The sequence below is a fragment of the Loxodonta africana genome, chromosome 10 (assembly GCF_030014295.1).
Source record: "Loxodonta africana isolate mLoxAfr1 chromosome 10, mLoxAfr1.hap2, whole genome shotgun sequence".
In the NCBI taxonomy this organism is placed as follows: Eukaryota; Metazoa; Chordata; class Mammalia; order Proboscidea; family Elephantidae; genus Loxodonta; species Loxodonta africana.
In genome coordinates, this window is record NC_087351.1 from 66,335,811 (window position 1) to 66,358,640 (window position 22,830).

The window sequence follows — 22,830 nt, forward strand, 5'->3', positions numbered from 1 at the left end:
CACATAGGGCGTCTCCAGTCTGGATTTTTAGTCCGTTTCCTAGTATTCGTACGACTAGCTATGACCGTACTTATCATCTATATGAGTCGGAAGCGACTCCACGGCAACAGGTATAGTCTATACAATGTGGTGTGTTTTGATGTGACCCTCTAGCAAAGGTGCCCTTAAAAAAGAAAAAAAAAAAAAACTTTAAGAAATCAAACAAAAACTCCCTGCTCTGGTACCACTCTGATATCCTGTCACGGAAAGCACCGTTCTCCATCATGCCCAAAGCGCAGTGGCTGCCTTTAAACGCTTCCCCCCGCCCCGCCCCTCCTCTCCCCCGCCCCGCCCGCTCCACGCTCTCAATTGGCCAGAGACGGGAGCCCTTCCAGCCAATCAATGTTCAACAGGCCCTCCTCCCGCGCGTCTTTCAAAGGCCGGCTAAGAACCAATGAGCGGTTAAGAGGCCGAGCCAGGGCACCCGGAGGCGGAGTAAGAGACAGGAGAAGGGTCTGATTGGTTCTTAGAAGACGCCGCGCTCCACCTCACAAAAGGATGTACCAATGAGGTGAGGGGAGGGCGGGCTCGGCGCGCGGCAGAAGCTAAGACGCCGGTGCTGCCGGAGGGAGGCGGTGGCCGGTCAAGACGTGGATCCGCCAGCAATGAAGCCGGTGAGTCGAGTCGGATGGGGCTGGGGATTGGAGTCGCGAAGCCACAGGAACAGGAGAGGCCCCGGAGGCCAGTTCTTCGGCCGGGTGGCAGTGCAGGCCTTGTCGTGGTGCGACTGAACAGTAGCTGTCTTGTGAGTCGGGGAGGTGGCTCTTCCCGGGACGGGCCGAAAGCGATGGCAGCAAAGGAAGGAGACCACACGGACAGGGTCAGTGGCGAACGAGGGGAAGACGAACATTCACTGCGCGCCGGCTGTGGGCTGTGCGCTGTGGCCTGCGGGGGTCTCATAAGCCTCACGACAGCCCTTCCAGAGAGAGCTGTGCCCCGTTTTACGGAGCACACTGAGGGGCTTAGAGAGTTTTAGTGGCCCGGGGGTTGTCTAATAGCCGAGCCTCGGAGGATATCCAGGGTCAGCTCTGCGCCCACGGAACAGCAGCCCTCACCCCGGGTTGGGAAGACTTGAAGTACGGTTGCAACATCCCTGTCACCATCCCCCAGGCCCACCTGGCACTTCGCCCCCTTCCCTGGGGTTCAGAATCTCTACCCCTAAGCAGCAGAAATGTTCAACTCTGTTAGGATTTTTTTAGCCTGGCTGGCAGAGCCTGAGGGAGTGAGAGCCACACAAATACAAAATCCTGAAGCATCGAAACTGCTTTAAAGGGGGGGGGGGGATAGGCAAGGAATTGAAGCCCCACCAGACTCCTGACCCCCCCCCCATTACCTAACACGCTGATTGACAACCTATTGAAGGGTCTTCTTTTGGATTGAGTTGATTATGATACCACATAGACAGATCCAAAGCAACTCAAATCCATAGCCTAAATTGGCTCTGTAATGTGATCTTCTAGTAACAGACTGGTGTTATGGATTATAGCTTCAGAGCTAGAGAGGTCATTAGCTGGTTAAGCCTATTAATTCCCATGTTTCCATGTGGAAGGATGTCAGCTGTCCTTCACTCCTGGCCTCTCTCTCCACCCCTTATTTCACCTTTCCCCAGGAGGGAAAGAGTGATTAAATGATCTCTGAGTTTGGGAGAAGCTGAGCACATGTAGCTCAACCCTTTCTTCTTTCTCTCCTGGAATCTGCCTACCTGCCAGTAGAGGGTGCCATCTGGTCTGCTCCCTACCATGCAGGGTGGCTCACCACTGCCTGTGATTGGGTGGATAAGTCTCTTACTGGAGTTAAGAATTGGCAAGCCCACTTGGCCATAATTTTAAAGCCATATGCTCCATTTCACTCAGCAGTAAAAAAAAAAAAAATTTTTGGTCTCAATTTGCCTCTCCAGTGCCTTATCTCTAAGTTGGTTCCAACGAGTGGGAGAAAAGTGTGTTATTTACCGATCCTTTAAAATTCCAGCAGGGAGTATAGAAGTCTTCTAGTTACGCTGCCTACAAGGTGGAGTTCCAGCTCCTTAGATGAGCATAATGCGGTCCATCTTAATCTCTCTAGTTCAGTAATTCACTTGTATTCCCCTGATCAAGCTACTACACTGTGTGTGGGCAGTTTTATGAGAAGCAGTATACTTCTTTAGCTTCCCCTCCTCTAGTATCACAGTTCCTGAATACACAGACCCTCTCATACTTCTCCTTTTGCCTTAATTCCTTCTTTCCTATCTGCCTAAAAACTTCCTGCTTTCTTCTGTAACCTGTGTACACATCTGTCTTTCCAACTATATTGAAGGTGGGCTATCTATCTTATGGATCTTTGTATCTCCTAAGCTTGGCAAATGGAAGGTGTCCAAGATGTGCTGGTGAACAAATGCATAAATCTCATTTTATACTTGTGGGAAACTGAGATCCAGAATAAACTGATCCAGAATTTACTCGTCCAAGATTATACAGTAAGTAGCAGAGCCAAAACCAGAAGCTAGTTTTTTTGGTTCCCAATCCAACTCTCTTTCCACTACACAGAACTGCAATTATTAATAAGATGGTAAGTAACAATCATTTATTATTGATGTTGCTGATCTCTCTGATATTCCAGATTGATAACTAAATAAATAGCAAATGAATTCAGTGTGTGTATGTTTAAGCAAAGACCAGCTAGCTATACTAAGACTATATGTAAATATTTTTCTGTATGGCTATTTAACGTAAGTAATTTCTTTTGAAGCCCAGTTCATTGCAAACAAGTGAGTTTGACTCATCAGATGAAGAGCCTACTGAAGATGAACAGACTCCAATTCAGATATCATGGTAAGTTAACATTCCTGATCAATGACAAGCTAAAATAAACAGTGTATATCATAATCTTTGTAGAATGTAGTCCACAGATTTAAAATAGTTAGTGATGCTCTTCTGCTGATTATATAATTTTAATCTTTAACTCCACGATTCATTTACTATCTATGATATGGAATAGGTTTTTTGGTTTTGGACCTTCTTTATACACTGGGAAAACCATAGTAGAAGTAAGCAAATACTAGAGGAGCCCCTGGTGGTACACTGGTTAAGAGCTTGGCCGCTAACCAAAAGGTCAGTAGTTCAAATCCACCAGCCACTCCTTGGAAACCCTATGGGGCAGTTCTACTATGTCCTATAGGGTCACAATGAGTGGGAACTGACAGCAACAGGTTTGGTTTAGACATAGGATTGATCTCCCATTTAGTACCAAAATTTGCTTATTCTTATATCACAAAACAATAGTATACCAAACATAAGGATGAGATAATCATTTATCATTAGGTCAAATCCTAATTTTAGAGCTACTTGCCATATGCAAGTTCAAGTTGAAGATAATTACAGCAAGGCCAACGAGAGCCAAAATATGTTAAGTATAAACCACCTGAATTTAGAGACCATCTCAGGAATAGATTTGACCCATTGAACACTAATGACTGAAGACCAGATGAGCTGTGGAATGACGTCAAGGACATCACACATGAAGAAAGCAAAAGGTCATGAAAAAGACAGGAAAGAGAGAAAGAAAAAAACCAAAATGGGTGTCAGAAGAGACTTGGTCTTGAACATAGAGTAGCTAAAGCAAATGGAAGAAATGATGAAATAAAAAGTCGAAGGGAACATTTCAAAGGGCAGCTCAAAACAAAGTTAATTATTATAATGAAACTGTGCAAACACCTGAAGTTAGAAAACCAAAAGGGAAGAACATGCTCGGCATTTCTCAAGCTGAAAGAACTAAAGAAAAAATTCAAGCCTCAAGCTGCAATATTGAAGGATTCTATAGGGAAAAATATTGAATGAAGCAGGAAGCATCAAAAGAAGATGGAAGGAATACACAGAGTCACTGTACCAAAAAGAACTGGTTGATGTTCAACCATTTCAGGAGGAAGCAAATGATCCAAGCCACACTGAAGGCACTGGTGAAAAACAAGGCTCCAGGAATTCACAGAATACCAATTGAGATGTTTCAATAAATGGATGCAGTGCTAGAAGTGTTCACTTGGCTATGTCAAGAAATTTGGAGGACTGCTGCCTGGCCAACCGACTGGAAGAGATCCACACATCTGCCCATTCCAAAGAAAGGTGATCCCACCAAATGTAGAAATTATCAAACAGTATCGTTGATATCACATGCATGTAAAATTATGCTGAAAATCATTCAAAAGATACTGCAGCAGAAAATCGACAGGGAACTGCCAGAAATTCAAGCCAGATTCAGAAGAGGATGTCAAACCAGGGACATCACTGCTGATGTCAGATGGACCTTGGCTGAAAACAGAGAATACCAGAAAGATATTTACCTGTGTTTTACTGACTATGCAAAGGCATTCGGCTGTGTGGATTGTAACAAATTATGGATAACACTGCAAAGAATGGGAGTTCCAGAACACTTAATTGTGCTCATGCAGAACCTGTACATAGACCAAGAGGCAGTCGTTCAAACTGAACAAGGGGATATTGCATGGTTTAAAGTCAGGAAAGGTGTGCGTCAGGGTTATATCTTTTCACCATATTTATTCAGTCTGTATGCTGAGCAAACAGTCTGAGAAACTGGTCTATATGAAGAAGAACAAGGCATCAGGATTGGAGGAAGACTCATAAACAGCCTGCAGTACACAGATGACACAACCTTGGTTGCTGAAAGTAAAGAGGACTTGAAGCACTAACAGATGAAGATCAAAGACCACAGCTTTCAGTATGGATTGCACCTCAACATAAAACAAAAGTCCTCACAACTGGATCAATAAGCAACATCATGATAAATGGAGAAAAGACTGAAGTTGACAAGAATTTCATTTTACTTGGATCCACAATCAACACCCAAGGAAGCAGCTGTCAAGAAATCAAATGACATATTGCATTGGGCAAATTTGCTGCAAAAGACCTCTTTCAAGTGATGAAAAGCAAAGGTGTCACTTTCAGGACTAAGGTGCACCTGACCCAAGCCATGGTATCTTCAACTGCCTCATACGCATGCAAAAGGTGGACAGTGAATAAGGAAGACCAAAGAATTGATGCCTTTGAATTATGGGGTGGGCAAAGAATACTGAATATACCATGGACTGACAAAAGAACAAACAAATCTGTCTTGGAACAAGTACAGCTGGAATGTTGCTTAGAAGCTAGGATGGTAAAACTTCATCTCATATACTTTGGACATGTTATGAGGAGGGACCAGTCTTGGAAAGTATTGGGTCAGCGAAAGAGAGGGAGACCCTCAACGAGATGGATTGACACAGTGGCTGCAACCATGGGGTCAAGCATAACAACAACTGTGAAGATGGCACAGAACCAGGCAGTGTTTTGTTCTGTTGTACATAGGGTCACTATGAGTCAGAACTGACTCAAGGGCACCTAACAACACTTGCCATAAGTAATATATCTACCACCAGGCCCTCTTTAAAAGTCACCCTACCATAGATACAGTAACCAAAAAAAAAGTTTCTACATAAAATCTACTTCTAAATTTTGGCATGTGACTATGATTATACCAGGTTCTCTACAAACCAGCAATCAAAGGCTCTCTCTCATCCCTGCAAAATATTAATAATCTCCTTCCTTAAGAAAGTACCCACTCCCTATGACAGATTGAGAAAATGAGTACTAAGCATAGTTCTTTTCTGCCATCAAACAGCACTTACCTTTCATCTCCCCTCTTCACCCCCTTTCAGATATCAAAGCCATTTCAAAAAACTCATCTAATTTACAAACCATGTACAGCCAAAAAGAACTAGCAAGAGGAAGTCAGGCAGTATTTATATGCTGCCTCCCATTTTCCTCTAGGTTTATTCTCTATCTTGTTGCCCTCTTCATCCCTGAGTACTTCACACTGGGAATATGATTTCTTGAAATGTCTTTCCTTTTAACCAAAATCCAATAGAACAAAGGAGTCTGGTGGCACAGTGGTTAAAGCACTTGGCTGCTAACCAAAAGGTCAACAGCTGGAACCCACCAGCTGTTCCACAGGGGAAAGACGTAGCATAAAGATTTACAGCCTTGGAAACCCTGTGGAACAGTTCTACTCCATCCTATAGCGTCACTATGAGTCAGAATCAACTCAACAGCAGTGGGTTGGTATGTTGGGATTACAACAAAAAATGAGTGACTTGTGGTTTTCATCATATGAAATTATATCTGTTTAAGGAGGTCCTACAAAGAAATCTTAAATTAGTAATACAGAATGAATGCGGGGAATGAAATTGCCTGATTGCCACTTTCCAGCTTATGTACCTAAGGTTACTAACGCAAAATACCCCTGTTAACATACCACAGGATGATTTAAAAACACGTCATACTAGCTGTAGATGAATTAGACAATATTATCTTTAAGGTAAATTTAAATTAACTGGCCATTTTTAAGACTTAAATCATAACAAAGTAAATGATAAATCCATGTTTTAAAACTCTGAGTTGTTTCAGGCTTTGTTATGACTGACACAGGGTCCTTGGGTGGCATAAATAGTTAAGCGCTTGACTACTAGCCAAAAGGTTGGCAGTTCGAACCTGCCCAGCGGCACCTCAGAAGATAGTCCTGGTAATCAGCTTCCGAAAGGTCACACCCTTGGAAAGCCTAGGGAGCAGTACCACTCAGCACAAATAGGTTGTCATGAGTCAGAATCAATGCAGTGACAACAACTTGACTGTGAATTTTTGCTTTGTAAGTACTGTGTAAGTTTAAAACATCCTAGTTCAGTGCAAGCACACGTTAGTTGGATTGAATTTCCATTTATAACTTTTCAAAACTGAACCAAACTTAATAATTTTTTTTTCTTCTTTTCAGGCTACCCCTGTCACGAGTGAACTGTTCTCAGTTTCTCGGTTTATGCGCTCTTCCAGGTGGGTCACACTACGGTAGGCCTCTTACTGGTATATTTAAGACAGTTTTGTTGTCAGGTGACACATCATTCTCTGTACTGAGCAATAAGAGAATTTCACACCATCAGCACTGGGGGACTCACTTTTGGAAGCCCTCATGGTGGGCTACAGATGAAGGAACGTAGCTCCGCTCTTCAAACTTCCAGACCTGCTTTCACAGCTCTACCTTTCTGGTTTATCTGTGTTAATAAAATTTAAACACTGGGCACAATGTGAGACTGAAGGCTAGAGCCAAGTATTTGCTACAGAAAAGATACAGAAAAAAGAATCCTTAGATCAGCTGGGATCTATGAATCCCTGTAATTATATTCCTAACAAAGTGAAATTCACACTCAAAATGGAATTGATATATATAAATGATTATGTGGAATCACCTTCCAAAGTAGCTATATATGTGTTTAAATATACTAGTTATATATGACCAAAAACTGACTTTTTCACCCGCCTTATTACTGTTACAGGTTGTAAATTTAAAGATGTTAGAAGAAATATCCAAAAAGATACAGGTATGTATAGTATGAGACAACCATACTATGTTTTCTTTTAGTAACACTGAAAATCTCTTTGGCAAATGGAACAAAGTGTATAGCCTCTTCTTGATATACCAAGTAAATGTTGAATATTTTGACATTTCAAACTATAGACTTAGTCTAATATATGAAGAGGTATTTATGAAGGACACAGAGAACTTATCATTTACTTAAATACGGTTTTGCCTTTTACTGGTTGTCGTAGTTGTATTATACATATAAGCTAAACATGAGATTGGTATGTAAGTTCAAGGGGGGAAGTATGTAAATAGAAAACTGACATATTGTGCTGACCAAATCTTTGGACATACTGTTCCTTGCAGACCTGACTGTGGTAGTAAAAATTAAGCCTGAGAGGGAACCCAGAGATTATAGTGAAATTGTCTATCCTGTCCATTCCTCCCAACAAGGTGGGAAAGAAGGGAGGATTGATGTTTGCATGCCCAAGGATGTTCTTATCACTACTGCCTCAAGTCTAATAATCCTACAAATATCTGGATAATCTACTTCAATTTGGAATTTACATATTGCTTGATACTCTTAACACATGTGGGTTTTCAAAATATTTTACTCTGTCAAGTCTAATAGGCCTACAAATAGCCATATAATACACTAAAAAAAAAATAATAATACACACATTGCTTGATTCTAATAAAGATTTTTTTAATCTTAAAATCTTCTTCTGATTGTTCTGGAGTATCAATTTACTAATGTACTTTATTTCTTACCTACCAAAAAATTTAAGGAGGCAAAGGAGCCCTGGTAGCACAGTGGTTAAAGTGCTTGACCACTTACCGCCAGCGGCTCCACAGAAGAAAGATGTGGCAGTCTGCTTCCATAGAGATTTACAGCCTTGAAAACCCTATGGGGTTGCTATGAGTTGAAATTGACTCGATGGCAGGGGATTGGTTTTTGTTTTTAATAGATTAGCTGACCTTTACAGTATTTGTTTAGATTTTCTGCTTTAGACATACCCACCATCATAATGGTAGGAAATTTCCATTTAGAGAACATTTAAGTCATAAGCAAAATATATAACTTAAACCATTGGTTCAAGAACCAATCCTGCACACTTTGGAAATCCCTATTCATTTAGTATGTTCTATAAAAGGTTTTCAATTTTTTTCCCAAACCTTGTTTTTTTAACATGTGTACATGTGTGTGTATATATATACATATGCATGTCTGTGTGTACGTATATATATACACGTGTGTGTGTGTTTTCCCCCGAAGTGTTTGATGGGGAAGACTTAGAATCTCCCTGCAGCAGTTCCACCGCCTCAGGCTCCTTTCTAGGAAAGGCAGTTTGAAAAGTTTGATAGAAACTCTCCAGTGTGTACAAGAGGCAATTAGAAAATCACCTGCTCTCTTAAATGGTTAGGCATGTTAACTACAAGTTAAATCCCATTACAAATATAAAAATATAGTAACAGCGTCTTAGAGCAGCACTGCCCAGTGGAAATATAATGGAAGCTATATACATAACTTCACGTTTCTAGTTGCCACATTAAAAAACACAAAGGTTAAATTTATTCTAACACATTTTATTTAACCTAATGTATCACAAGTATTATCATTTCAATGTTATTAGTGTAAAATTATTAGTAAGATACTTTACATTTTTCTTGTATATCGTCTTTGAACGAGATGTGTATCTTACACTCGTAGCACATCTCAGTTTGGACTAGCCACGTTTCAAGTGCTCAGTAGCCATATGTGCTAGTGGCTACTATATGGAGCAGTGCTGAGCTAGAGGTTAGCGATAAAAGGCACTTTGTACTTAAACAGCTCAGCGTCCTTGGATTTGGGAAGTGGGGAAAGGGTGGGGGGCTCAGATCAGCCAGTATTTGAATTAGTTTTTCCTTTTGAACCAAATGCTCTATAGCGAATATTGCTATTAGGAAGTTCCAGTGTAAGAAAGCCCTGTAGTAAGACTGCTCAGTTCATTACAGTGCATTATCTAAGTCACACAACTTTAATACAGCTAATGCTTTATTTCTAGAGATCTAGTCCACAAAATTAAATTCACGATGTGTGGTACCGTGCAGATATAAGGGTGCTTAAGATAAAACAAACAACACAGTGATGAAATTCATAAACATGCTGTCATTCCTTCTCAAGAGTTTATTTTGAAATTTTAGATGCTTTTTTATTTATTTTAAATCAATATTTATTGCAAAAAAAATCAAGAGCAGCAATATAATTGACTCATTGTGAAGTTCAGTATAAAGCATTTTGACTTAAAAAGTCAGGTTTAATTTCAACCACCTTTCGTATGTTTCTAATTCCTATTTTATGCTTAGTGACTTGATTTTCACTCTAGTTTGAAAACAGATCAACAACATCATTTTAGAGTATCAGTAAGCACTTCAAACTTGTAGATTATCACTCGTTGCTTACTCAGTTTGGCATAAGAAACTTAACTCCATATTCTCCCTCTTGACTGTATTTAAAGTTGTAATGTTTTGTATGTGTATGTTCGTGTGTATCTCGGTCTGTTGGCAGAAGAACTAAAGAACTATGGTATACAAGACATATTTGTTTTCTGCACCAGAGGGGAGCTGTCAAAATATAGAGTCCCAAACCTTTTGGACCTCTACCAGCAGTATGGAATTATCACTCATCATCATCCAATCCCAGATGGCGGGACTCCTGACATAGCCAGCTGCTGTGAAATAATGGAGGAGCTTGCAGTCTGCCTTAAAAATAACCGAAAAACCTTAATACAGTACGTTCTCTCTTTCTTCATACACTACTTGAGAAATGTCCCAATGAAAACGATTTCTCAAATTATTACTTCCTTATTCAGTTACTACCTACCCTCATATTTTGTTGCAGGGAGTAGTATGAGATATTGCATTAAAAGTACTATCTCAATGACTAGTCCAGAGTAAAAAAAAAAAAAGTACCCACTGCCACCGAGTCAATTCCGACTCACAGCGACCCTATAGGACAGAGTAGAACTGCCCCATAGTTTCCAAGAAACCCCTGGTAGATTCGAACTGTCAGCCTCTTGGTTAGCAGCCGTAGCACTTAACCATTACACCACCAGAGTTTCCTAAGCACTCAAATATTTGCTATTACTTTTGAAGAGTAAGGACAATAAATGAGTAGATTTGGAAATTTTTAGAGTGGGGGTACAGGCTTTTTTTTTTTTCTTTCCTTTTGTCTTTTTACAATTTTGGTCCCCTGAAAAAGGTGGGCGTCATTCTTGTTATATAACAACACCTCACTTATTTGTCAGCCTTTCCAACAGCCAGAAAGTCAATTTTTAAAAAATTAACAACCACCAAGAAATCATCTCTAAACAATGAGCAATCTTAGAAATTCTACTTGAAAATTATATTTAATGATATGACTTTGCTACCAGAATGAAAGAGGGACTATCATTATTTGCTAATGGCTGTCATTATTTGCTAATGGCTGTAATAACCCAGCTGCTGGTGTGAAGTGTAAAGCAAAATAAAATGGGTTAAAGAGAAGGAGAAAAAAACTACCCTGGAGAAAAGGAAGAAGAGTGTGGCACTCAGCAGTAGACAGTACCAAGGCAAAGATTAGCAGTGGTGTGTGAGTAAGCAGCAGCAGATGTGCAGAAGTGAGACCCCCAGAGCAGAGCCAGCCCAGAGGAGATAATCAGTCCTTCACGTACTTCTTGTATTTTTTGTATTCTAATAAGCTGCTCAATCCTTCCTAGAACAGGGGAGGGTTACAAACAGTTCAATACCTCAAAAGTCATACAGTCACTAAAGGCATTGCTTTGAGCTAGAGGCAGACAAACCATACCACATAACCGTGTAGTTGCAGGACACCTAGTGAATGGGCTGCCACTATCTGTCATTGAGTCGATTCCGACTCATAGCGACCCTACAGGACATAGTAAAACTGCCCCGTAGGCTTTCCAAAGCTGTACATCTTTATGGAAGCAGACTGCCACAGCTTTCTCCCACAAGTGAAAGGGCAAGCCCTGCCAACTTCTCTCCTTAAACCTGTGGCCCGGGGCATCATACCGACTCATACACAGGTCTCTGGGGACACGCACCTGTTTATGGCCAAACTAAACCCTGATATACAGAGAACTATGGCTTGCAGAATTGGGAATAAAGAACTAGAAGCCATCCCACATCCTACTTTCCAATCTTTCTCTAGGGAAAATGTAATATCTCAACTAGTACTAATTGTAAAAGCAAAATTTCAGAATACAGTTGTCTATGTTAAATTTTCTGATAATTATAAGTAAAATAGTATTAATTAGATGTGAAAACATTATTAACCCATTTTCTAGACCAATTCTGGATTTTTTTTCAATCGTTTTTTAAAAGCAGCCTCCCCTGAAAATTTTCCAGAGATCAAACTAGATCAGTTTAGTGAAGCTTAACAAATTCAACTCTAGCAGGTCTGGCAAACCACATGCTCTGATGTCAGAATACAAATAGGATGGACAGATGTTGAATGCTTCATTTCAAGCTTCCATAAAATAAAGAATCTGATAACTGGAAATTTTTGTTGTCCTAGATCTTTCAAAGATATCTTATAGTGGGTGCTTACAGAGTTTACAAGCTAATGTTTTTTGGACAAAGACAATTTTCTATCCATTCTGCCATCTTTGCACGCCCACACTGCTAGATAGCTGCAGAGTTTATCCCTCAGAAACAGGATCCAGTAAACTTTTTTCACTATGCTGGTGTCTATCAGTGCCATTTCACTGGTCCCGCCTGGACATTTTCATTCCTATATAAAATCAGTGAACACTGCTTGTCTACTGTAAGAATACAATAAGAACACAAAACAAGGTGCAGACCCTACCCGAAGAAGCCCCAAGCTAACAACGCTAACATGCAAGTACAGTAAGACCTGCGCAGGTGTGTACAAGGTAGACCACAAGAGAGCAGTCATTTCTGTGGGGGCTCAAAGGCATCTCAGAAAATGAATTTGAGCTGGGCTTTGAATGATAACAATTCACCAGACAAAGCAGAAAAGATAAAGGTAGCAAGAGATATAAAATAGTATTAATCTTGCAGAAAACGATTAGTGTTCTACCTCTGTATACCTTTATGTGGTAGATTCAGATCTCTCTGAACAGGCCTACACCGGGGCCACTTTGTAGAAAACGAGTTCACGAATAACCCAAGGGGCCAGTCCTGTATTTTACATCTTATGCATGTATCTAAGGAGCCCTGGTGGCACAACAGTTAAACTCTCGGCTACTAACCAAAAGCAGTTTGAACCCACCCAGCAGCTCTGTGGGAGAACGACCTGGTGATCTGCTTCTGCAAAGATCACAGCCTAGGAAACTTTATGGGGCAGTTCTATTGTCACAGGCAGTTGTTATGAGTTGAAAATTGACTCAACAGCACTTAAAAAGATATATGTATCTACAACTATACATTACAGCAGTTGATGTTCATGATGATAAACAGTTAACACTAAATTAGGTTCAGTATATCCTCTAAGGAGGAGGTATGTCATATATTTTTTTTTTATGATCTTTGAGTGATTAAATGATTTTATTGCTTTGAGGGTTAATCTTCATTTTCTGGAAAATCAGTTATGCAGAATTGCTCATTCCTTCATAATGGAAACCCTGGTAGCGTAGTGATTAAGTACTACGGCTGCTAACCAAGAGGTTGGCAGTTCAAATCTGCCAGGCACTCCTTTGAAACTCTATGGGGCAGTTCTACTCTGTCCTATAGGGTCACTATGAGTCAGAATCGACTCGAGGGCAGTGGGTTGGTTTTTTGGTTTTCATATCGCTACATAATAGCAGCTAACCTTTATTTACTTTTTACTTTGTGCCAAGCACTGTTTTAAGCCCTTTATAAACATTACCTCATTTAACCCTCACTATGGAGTCCCTGGAAACCCTGGTGGTGTACTGGTTAAGTGCTACGGGTGCTAACCAAAGGGTTGGCAGTTGGAATCCGCCAGGCGCTCCTTGGAAACTCTATGGGGCAGTTCTACTCTGTCCTATAGGGTCGCTATGAGTCAGAATCGACTCAACGGCACTGGGTTTGGTTTTGGTTTTTGGATGGAGTCCCTTGGTCATGTAAACAGTTATCATGCTTGGCTGCTAACCAAAATGTTGCAGGTTCAAGTCCACCCACAGACACCTCAGCAGAAAGGCTTGGCCATCTACTTCCGAAAAATCAGCCACTGAAAATCCTACAGGACAGTTCTACTCTGACACACATGGGGTCGTCATGAGTCAGAATCGACTCAACAGCCACTGTTGTTTCATGATGTAGGCACTATCGCCGTCATTTTATAGATGAGAAAGCTGAGGCCCAGAGCGGTTAAATAACTTCACTTAGGTTCACACATCTAACAAATGGCAGAGCAGGATTCAAACTCAGGCAGTGGGGCTCCAGCTCAAGCTCTTGATCTCCATGATAGGCTACCTCCCTACTATCCTTTTACATAAATGAAGAATTGTTGTATCACTTGGCCCAGAACCACTAAGGTTTTGCTTAGACAGAATAATCAAAATGGCAGTTAAAACTAGTCTGATTTCTATCTCCTAAAGTCATCTGAAAACTGAACAACAGTTTCGGTCAACTAGTAAAAAAGGTCTGCCTTGAACATTATACTCTTTTAAGAACAATCTATATGGGATCAAGTTGACAACATCAACTTGAAAGATAGGAACCTTGGGGGCACTGAGTTTATGTTAATGGAGGAACAACTCAGAAAAGGAGGGTGAGAATGGTTGTACAACTCGAAGAGTGTAGTCAATGTCACTAAACTGCACATGAAACTGTTGGATTGGTTTGTTTGCTGTGTACAGTCTCAACAACCAAAATAACATTTAGAAGGGGAAAAACTCATGTGACAACCAGAATGGAATTAATAAGAATGTTGACACATTGTGAAAAATGTAAACAATGTCACTGAATAATCTGTATAGCAATTATTAAATGGGGAACCTAATTTACATTGTAAACACTTGCCAAAAAGTGTCATTTTTAAAATAATAAAAAAAGTCTAATTTCTATTAATTTAGTAACATGTTCCACCCCTCAGATGTGGATCCTAAGGTTTGAAGAGATCAATAAAAGACCCTGCCTACCCTGACCCTTATAGGCCTTGAGAATACCTCCCAACAAGTAAATTAAGCACACTTTGCTCTTGATTATTTCAAAAATGTTTATTAGTCTCCACCCTGGTGGCATAGTGGTTAAGTACTATGGCTCCCAATCAAAGGGTCAGCAGTTCGAATCTACCAGGCACTCCTTCCCAAACTCTATGGGAGGCAGTTCTACGCTGTCCTATAGGGTCACAATGAGTCAGAATTGACTCAAAGGCAAAGGATTTTTTGGTTTGTTATGTGGAAGGCACAGTGTTTATAGTTATAAACAGAAGGCAAGAAGAGCATGTCTTTTGTTGTAACTGTTGGGATGAAATGAAAACGTACTAACTTCAAAACTGTATTTCCCTTTCAGCTGTTATGGAGGACTTGGGAGATCTTGTCTTGGTAAGAAATGTATTTCCATTCTTCCTTTTTTTTTTTTTTTAAAGCTTCATGGTAGGCAAACTCCTGTTTCTGGGCCATATGCTCAACTTGGAAATAAATAAATAAATAAAACACACTATAAATCTGTTAAAACCTAAAGGATTATTTAAGGCCCTAAACTTGTGCTCTTAGAAAGCCTGGACGGGGGTAGGAGGTCTTTTCAGCATTGTTTAGGAGGATTCTGTAAAACATAATTTACTACCTGCGTTCTTGTTTTGTTTTCTTATGTTCTCCCCATGCAGGTGTTATGATACAGTAACTTTCAAATAATATCCATGGGGAACTTAGTGTGAAAACCAAAATTGATTATGTTAATTTTTTAATGTGTTAAAAAAGTTAACAGTATTAACAGTACTAACAGCTACTCATTTTAGTGTTGGACATCATCAAAATTAAAAACTTTTGTGCTCTAAAAGATGCTATCAAGAAAGTGAAAAGATAACCCACAGAATGAGAAAAAACATTTGCAAATCATATCTCTTATAAGGGACTTGTACCTAGAATTCTTAGAACCCAATAATAAAATGACAGCACAATTTTTAAAGTGGACGAAGGATCTTAATAGACATTTTTCCAAAGGCATACAAATGGCCAACGAGCACATGAAAAGATGCTCAAGATCATTCATCAACAGGGAAATACAAATCAAAACCACAATGAGATACCACTTCATACCCACTAAGATGGCTAGAAACAAAAGGTCATAATAATAACAAGAGTCATCAAGGATGTAAAGAAATCAGAACCCCTATACACTGCTGGTGGGAATGTAAAATGGTGCAGCCACTCTGTAAGACAGTCTGGCAGTTTCTCAAAAAGTTAACCTTAGTTACCATATGACCTAGCAATTCTACTGCTAGATATATACCCCCAGAGAAATGAAAACATGGATGAACCTTGAAAACATGCTCATTCAAAGAAGCCAGTCACAAAAGACCACATATTGTATGAGTCCATTTATACAAAATGTGCAGAACAGGCAAACCTGTGGAGACAGTATATTACCAATCACTTAGGGCTTGGGAGGTGATGAAAATATTCTGAAATTCACTGTGATGATGATTGCACCTCTGAATATACTAAAAGCCACTGAATTGTACACTTTAAATGAATAAAGTGTACATATGTGAAATTATAGCCCAATAAAGCTGTTTTAAAAAAAGTGTCATTTAAGATCATAATTTACCACCTGTCAAAAATACACACTAAATGGCCTCAGACTTTTAGTTCATTTTGAACAACTGCAGCAAACTGAAGTCTTCCGCACCAACAGGAATCTAATTAAATATAAAATGTTCTAACCTACCATTAATATTATTCAATAATATATTATTTTTCTGTCATAATAGTGGCCGCCTGTCTTCTACTATACCTGTCTGACACAGTGTCGCCACAGCAAGCCATAGACAGCCTGAGAGACCTCAGGGGATCAGGGGCAATACAGACCATAAAGGTACAGAGGTTGACTGTTACTGTTGGGTTGAGTTTGGGGCCATTGCTGTTATTAAAAAAAAATTGCCATCAAGTCAATTCCAACTCATAGAGACCCTATAGGACAGAGTATAACTGCCCCATAGGGTTTCCAAGGAGCACCTGCTGGATTTGAACTGCTGACCTTAACCCTTAACAGCTACACCACCAGGGTTTCCATATAAACAAAAGGGCAGTAAAATGAAAATCCAAAGCTTTCTATAATTTGACTATCACCCGTTTGCTTTTTAATTTACATTTAAATATAACACTAAAATCTGCAAAAGCTCAATATTTCAAACAAAATAATGAAAAATTTCAACTTTCTAGTTTACTCTTCCTGCATCTACTACTGCTCAGTTTCCACCCTATTAAGTTCTAGGAATGGATCCTCTCACTCCTAACAATGAGATGGTCACTTACAACTTGGTAATTTTCTGGGCAAATTTTTAGCCAAAAATTTCTAATGAAGATCCTATTATATCACAAAAACATGATAAACGATAATGATAGATGAATGGCTATAATACAAAAAAAAGTAAAGTGAAGCTAATTATCCTTTGCTGTGGACAAAGTGACATCTTCCACATTTACTTTCCCCATAACACTTCAGAAACACTGCAGTAGTGATACCCCAAGGACATCATTGTGTATTAATCACATTACTGAAAAAGATTCTGCAGATTTCACTTTATTTGTAGATCTGTAAAACTAATTTGTCTTCCTTTCTCAGGCGCCCTGTCTCCACTTTAGGGCTCCATCATCAGACGGGGTACTACAGAATCCCAGTCCTTAGGTGGATCCCTGGGCTTGAGAGTCCATCTTCTCAGGGTTAGGGCTCTCACAAGTGCCATGGACAATGAATTCTTATAATAACTGATACATTCATCAAGTCGCCTCACTCATGGATCATTCACAAAATAACATAGACTATATCCACTTCCCAAAATGCTACCTCTCTCTGTACAGGTTCTGAAAACAGAAAACTCCCCTTATCTGATAAAATCAAATGATTCTTCAAATGTAAGATCGAGTCTCTCTTTGAAACAAAACAGAACACATGGTCAAATGTGTGTGTGTGTGTGTGTGTGCGTGTGTGTATGAAAAGTGTCTTTTACATCCTCAATCTGGGAAAGAATTAGGCCCATGTCAACTTATCACCTCAGTGTTCTGCGGCAAGCCGGCTTTAACCTTCCTTGTGCTTTACGAGTCTCTGCTGATGGAAGTTAGAATGCAATTTCATCTTCTCAATAATGATATGAAAATAGATTACTAGCATAGTAAGGATATCCTCTGGGAAAATATTAAAACTCCAAATAAGTTATTTAAAGCTTTCACATTTTGCTTATCTGTTAAGATAAGTGAGAGGGTTTTTAATACTGTCTACTATGAAAATTGTTGCAAACAGATTATGTCATCAGAAAACTAGGGCTTGAGAAAGATTTTCTTGACTATACCACCATTAATTGCTATCCAAAGTGCCCTCTCCTCCCAGCTTACTCCCCAGGGAAAAAAGGTTAGCAAAAATAATGTGTTCATATACTGTTAGTTACTTTATTTGGTTCTGCCAGTGAAAGGAGAAAGGATTTTACCAACTTATATTCACCTGTATTTCATGCTACCTTCTGATTTTTTGATATTTTTAAAGTAATAGCTTTTCACACTACGTATGTAGCTTTATTAAAAGTTAGAAATTCCCCATTTTATACAAATGCTTTCTCACCCAAACGGATGTAAAATGTGATCTCAGCAATTGTATTTTGAGTCCTAACTCTTGCTATTATTTTGACTACTCTGGGAACTGGTTTCCTACAATATATTTCAACTTACCTTTACTTTTTTCAGCAATATAATTATCTTCATGATTTCCGGGACAAACTAGCTGCACATCTATCATCAAGAGAGTCACTATCAAGATCTGTATCTAGATAAAGAATTTCAAACAGCATATATGACCATGTCTGAAATTTAAGAGATCTATGATGTAATGTAATCTGTGTTGTAATGAAACCACTAGTGTTATCAACTTGAATGTCAATGTGTATGTGCAGATATTTCTAAAGGTTTTATTAACAAATTTCATTGTCTCTTTCATCTCTCATAGGGGAGGGACAGGAAAATTGCCATACAATTGTCCTTTTTAGAAATGCACTGGCTGCTCTGGTATATTTTACCTGGGGGTAATGTTGAAAGTATGGAAAAAATATTTGACTATTTTTTTTTTTATTATACCTCATTTTACTATCTGTAACTACTGTGTGGTATATGGCACAATAATAAGTATGAAAATTGGTATGGGTATCCAAGCTTATTTTTAAATAACTTTCACCCATATTCCACCCAAAATTTCTTCCATTGCTTTTTCTACTTCACAGACCTACGGAATCATAAGGGATCCTGTCAATCATCTAGTAATTTTCCTTCCCAATACAGCATCATTCCCAGCAGGAGTTTATCCAGCACCTGCTGGAACATTTTCAGAGACAAGGAATTCATTGGTTCAGACAGCCTGTTCCTTCATTCACATTTCTTTCTTTTACCAAATGATTTATCTACAGCTTAATCTCAACTCTCTTGTTCCTTCACCTCGCCTTATGCTACAGAACATGTTTTTTCCTTCAAATTCAACTTTGAGCTACCCAAGCAGCCATCTGAACTCTAGACAAGGGTCACACAATGACTCAAAGCCACCTCATTTTAATAGACATGAGTGGTTTCAGTGACACATGCAGTAGTCACACAGCCCTCTTGGCTACCAGAAACCCTGAAAGTCATTTGGCCAGTACCACCAGTTTACAGAATCATAGGTATGTCCACACACAAAAAAGTTAATTTCACATCAAAACTTAGTTTTTAAATGATCATACAGTGACCAAAGTTCTTAATTTTGTCTCACATTATTCTTGCTGCCAATGAACTAATTTCCTTAGGGAGTTCTGTAAAACAATGGCAAGTGCTATTTAAGAACTTCAGTACCAGAGCCAGTATGTACTGTAACATAAAATCAATATTTTAGTGTTTTTAGACATACACTGCTTCTAGAATTTAAGATTTTATAAGTACTAAAGAAATGGGAGAATCACAAAACCCACCAGTATGTACATGATTAACTTAAGGATTTTTAATCTCAGATGATAAATGTCCAAAATTATACTGTTTTTTTTTTAATAGTGGATGCAATAACAGATTTGCCTTCTTCATGATATTACAACCAAATGTACAACCAAATGTACAACCAAATGTAATTTAAGATCACAATATTCAACTAAACTTTAGGCAGTCATTAAAACTGGCATTAGCAAATCTTGTCTTAGCTTTCACCCACTATAAATACATAGCTTTTTTTTTTTTTCTTAATCCATGAATACTGAGGAAAACAGAAGGACAATATTGGCATAGATTAATCAAATCCTTTAATAATCAACTGAATTTTCAAAGTGTATGCACCTCTCATTTCTACTGTAAATGCTACCTAAGCCTTACACATTTAAAATGTTGGATTAAAGTACTTTGATACTAAACACAAGAAAAAACATCAACTATTCCATAGCAGAGAAACACAGAATGCTCACTACTCAAATATAAGTGCCCAGTTACATTTAATGACAGGTAATTCCAACATTCTAGGCAAAGTACTATCTGCCTAATGTGTGTAACATCCCCCAAAACAGGGAGATGATCTTAGAGTCCTGGTCATACACAAGCCAGAGTTAGCTGCATTTGAAATTGAATTAACACAGACTCAACCATTATGCATAAATTACACATGGAAACATTTCAGACTGTTTTTATTAAATATACACAAGCGAAATCAGTCAAGCCCCAGGCAGAAAGGTAGGACTACTTGAGGGCATTTTCTTTGGACAGTGGTACAGCACCATTGAGGTTAACAAACCATGAGCACGGATAGCTAACTACATTCTATGTTTCTCTTAGTAGTTTTAAGATCTACTTAGTCATCAATCTAAGAAACATTTCTTCTCCAGAATACATGAACATGATAACCAAAGAAATTTAAATACCTAGAGAAAGCACTGTACAATAAAAGTTAACTCCCATGTGAGATGTAATCCATTCTTTTGCATGTCAGGATTTTCTCTATATGTTCATTTCCACAATGTGGATGAGTCAAACTAATGTATGATGAAACCTTCACTACAACACACAGCTCCATCACCCTATATGGTTAATAGTATTTTCTGAAGCCAGCAGAACAAGCAGCAGAGTTGTTTATTCATTTGAGACATTTAACTTTAGAACCCTTAATTTTAGTCAATGTAAAACGGTTATAAGAAAGCGAGTTGACATATCCAGACACAGAATCACATTTTTTCTCTCAGACCACCCTGGAGTTCCAAATCACCCTCTGAGCTATACTACTCATACCAGAGATTCATCAGCTGCAGATCAATTATTGGTTTGAGCAAGAGCTTAAAATTATTTGAGACTAACGTAAGTAGTTTCCAAAAAGGATGAGTGTGAGTACCTTTCATGAACAATGCTAAGTACAACATATCAATATTTTTATCCTTTTCTCCTCTAAAAAGAGTACTGTTTTAAAAATTTTTGCCATCAATATTTCTGATTTATAATTATATTGTACAACTGATTACTGAAAGATGCACACTTCTGGAAAATGGTATAAATAAGTAAACTAGAAATACAAATCTAGTTTACCGATTTTAATACAGGTCAGTATTAGAATAGGCTCGATAGATTACACTGCTATTATGTAGCCTACAGGGTCACTATGAGTCAGAATCAACTCTATGGCAACAGGTTTGGTTTGGGTTTATAATGTAGCCACACCTAAAATGAAAGCTCATCCCCTGCATTGTACAAGATACACAGAAGTCTGGATATGTGAACTAGCTTTCTTATTAATTGCACCATGGCAATAATATTCGGTGAACACTATTCATAAACATATCATTGGAGGGAAAAAAAATGTCCAAAAAAGACTTTGCTAGTTTTAAAGTGCACCTATATCTCTATTTCGTTTCTATGAACACATGTGACATATTTCCAAACTATACTGACCTGGGTAGCAGAGATAGCTGTATCAGAGCTAATGCCGTAAGCAGTCTCCAAGCTGAAAAACACTGTTCTCTAACCCAGGACGAGGGGATGGAAGACATAAATTAAGGATTGTGAAAATCATCGAACGTCATTAGTAAAACTTAGATATGAGTATTCAAGTACAGTTTCTACCCCTATGTCTCCTTAGTACTAAAGGGATATACTGCCATAATATATAGTATTACACAATAGAATAACTGCTTTTAAAAAGTTATACAAAATGTTTAATTCAGGATACCCACAGCAACAAAGAGTTGTTGGTATGTAGATATAGCCACAGTGTGATACACTGTGCATGTGATACACATGTAAGACAATGGGCAGAAATGAGGGAAATGGTTTCTGAGGGTTAGAAAGCTCTTAAGGATAGGTCAAAATATGTAATATCGAGTAATTTTAACAAGGAAAAGAGTACCTAAATGAAGAGCTGTGGCTGCACAGGAAGCAGTCTGATATAAACTGGAAGGGATTGAGACTCCAGCTGATTATGCCTCAGCTGGACCTGCAGAAATAACAGAAGTTAAGCTAGGGCCATCCAAAACAGATTAATGGAGCAACAAATTAAATTCAGAGCCAGGAAAAGTGGCAGTGGGATATTGTCAAACTCAAGCATTTTGCTTCTGCTTTCTCTTGGTAAGTCATCTAATTTCATAAAACACTGGAAAAGGCAAAAGTGGATCGGTATTACAAAAGGACCCAGGTACTCAATCTTCTAATCGGTTATGTGCCTAGGAACTAACACCTACCACTGAGATGGGTGAATCTCACTGTCCATCATCTCTGAAGAACCAACTGAGGGCTACGTATCTAATTTTTAGAGTTTAAGAAGGTGGCTTCCACAAATTGTGACCAGTAAACTTTGCATTAATCCTGGGGAATATTCGAGAATAGATATTTGAAAGGATGTACACGCTAACCAAAAACTCAGCAGTTAGAATCCACCAGCCGCTCCTTGGAAACTCTATGGGGCAGTTCTATTCTGTCCTATAGGGTCACTATGAGTCAGAATTGACTGGACAGCAACAGGGTTTGGTTTTGCTAAAGCTTTTAAAAGGAAGCAGTGTTTGCTAACAGAGAGCAAGCATTCCTGAAAACACTTTAACTGGAATACTAAAAAAGCAGCCCCAGGAAGCCTACGTATCTGAATTATAGAAGACTTGGCCAGCTCTCTCGTAATCAAAAGTACCTGTGAACAACAACAATGAGAAGTGGTTGCTAATATAATTAGGGAGATTAGAAACTGAATGACTGATCATACTCAACAGTATGAATTTCTAGTGCCCAGTTTTTTAGCACAGTGCTGTCACAAAGCAAGTAC

The 22,830-nt window shown here is 38.9% G+C and overlaps 1 protein-coding gene across 3 annotated transcripts; it reads left to right on the top strand.

The window, feature by feature from the left end:
- Positions 1-333: 333 nt before the first annotated feature.
- Positions 334-19,883, top strand: CDKN3 (cyclin dependent kinase inhibitor 3). Of its 3 annotated transcripts, XM_010588643.3 has the most exons (9): positions 336-653; positions 2,370-2,491; positions 2,764-2,846; positions 6,832-6,887; positions 7,388-7,432; positions 9,962-10,184; positions 14,893-14,924; positions 16,313-16,416; positions 18,279-19,883. In XM_010588643.3, the coding sequence occupies exons 2-9, from the start codon at positions 2,378-2,380 to the stop codon at positions 18,363-18,365; spliced, it is 744 nt and encodes a 247-aa protein (XP_010586945.1). In that variant the 5' UTR covers positions 336-653; positions 2,370-2,377; the 3' UTR covers positions 18,366-19,883. The 3 variants fall into 3 exon arrangements, with proteins under 3 accessions (XP_023401943.1, XP_010586945.1, XP_003408683.1); XM_003408635.4 differs by lacking the exon at positions 2,370-2,491 and having other exon boundaries at positions 338-653; XM_023546175.2 differs by lacking the exon at positions 16,313-16,416 and having other exon boundaries at positions 334-2,491; positions 18,279-18,381.
- The last annotated feature ends 2,947 nt before the right edge of the window (positions 19,884-22,830 follow it).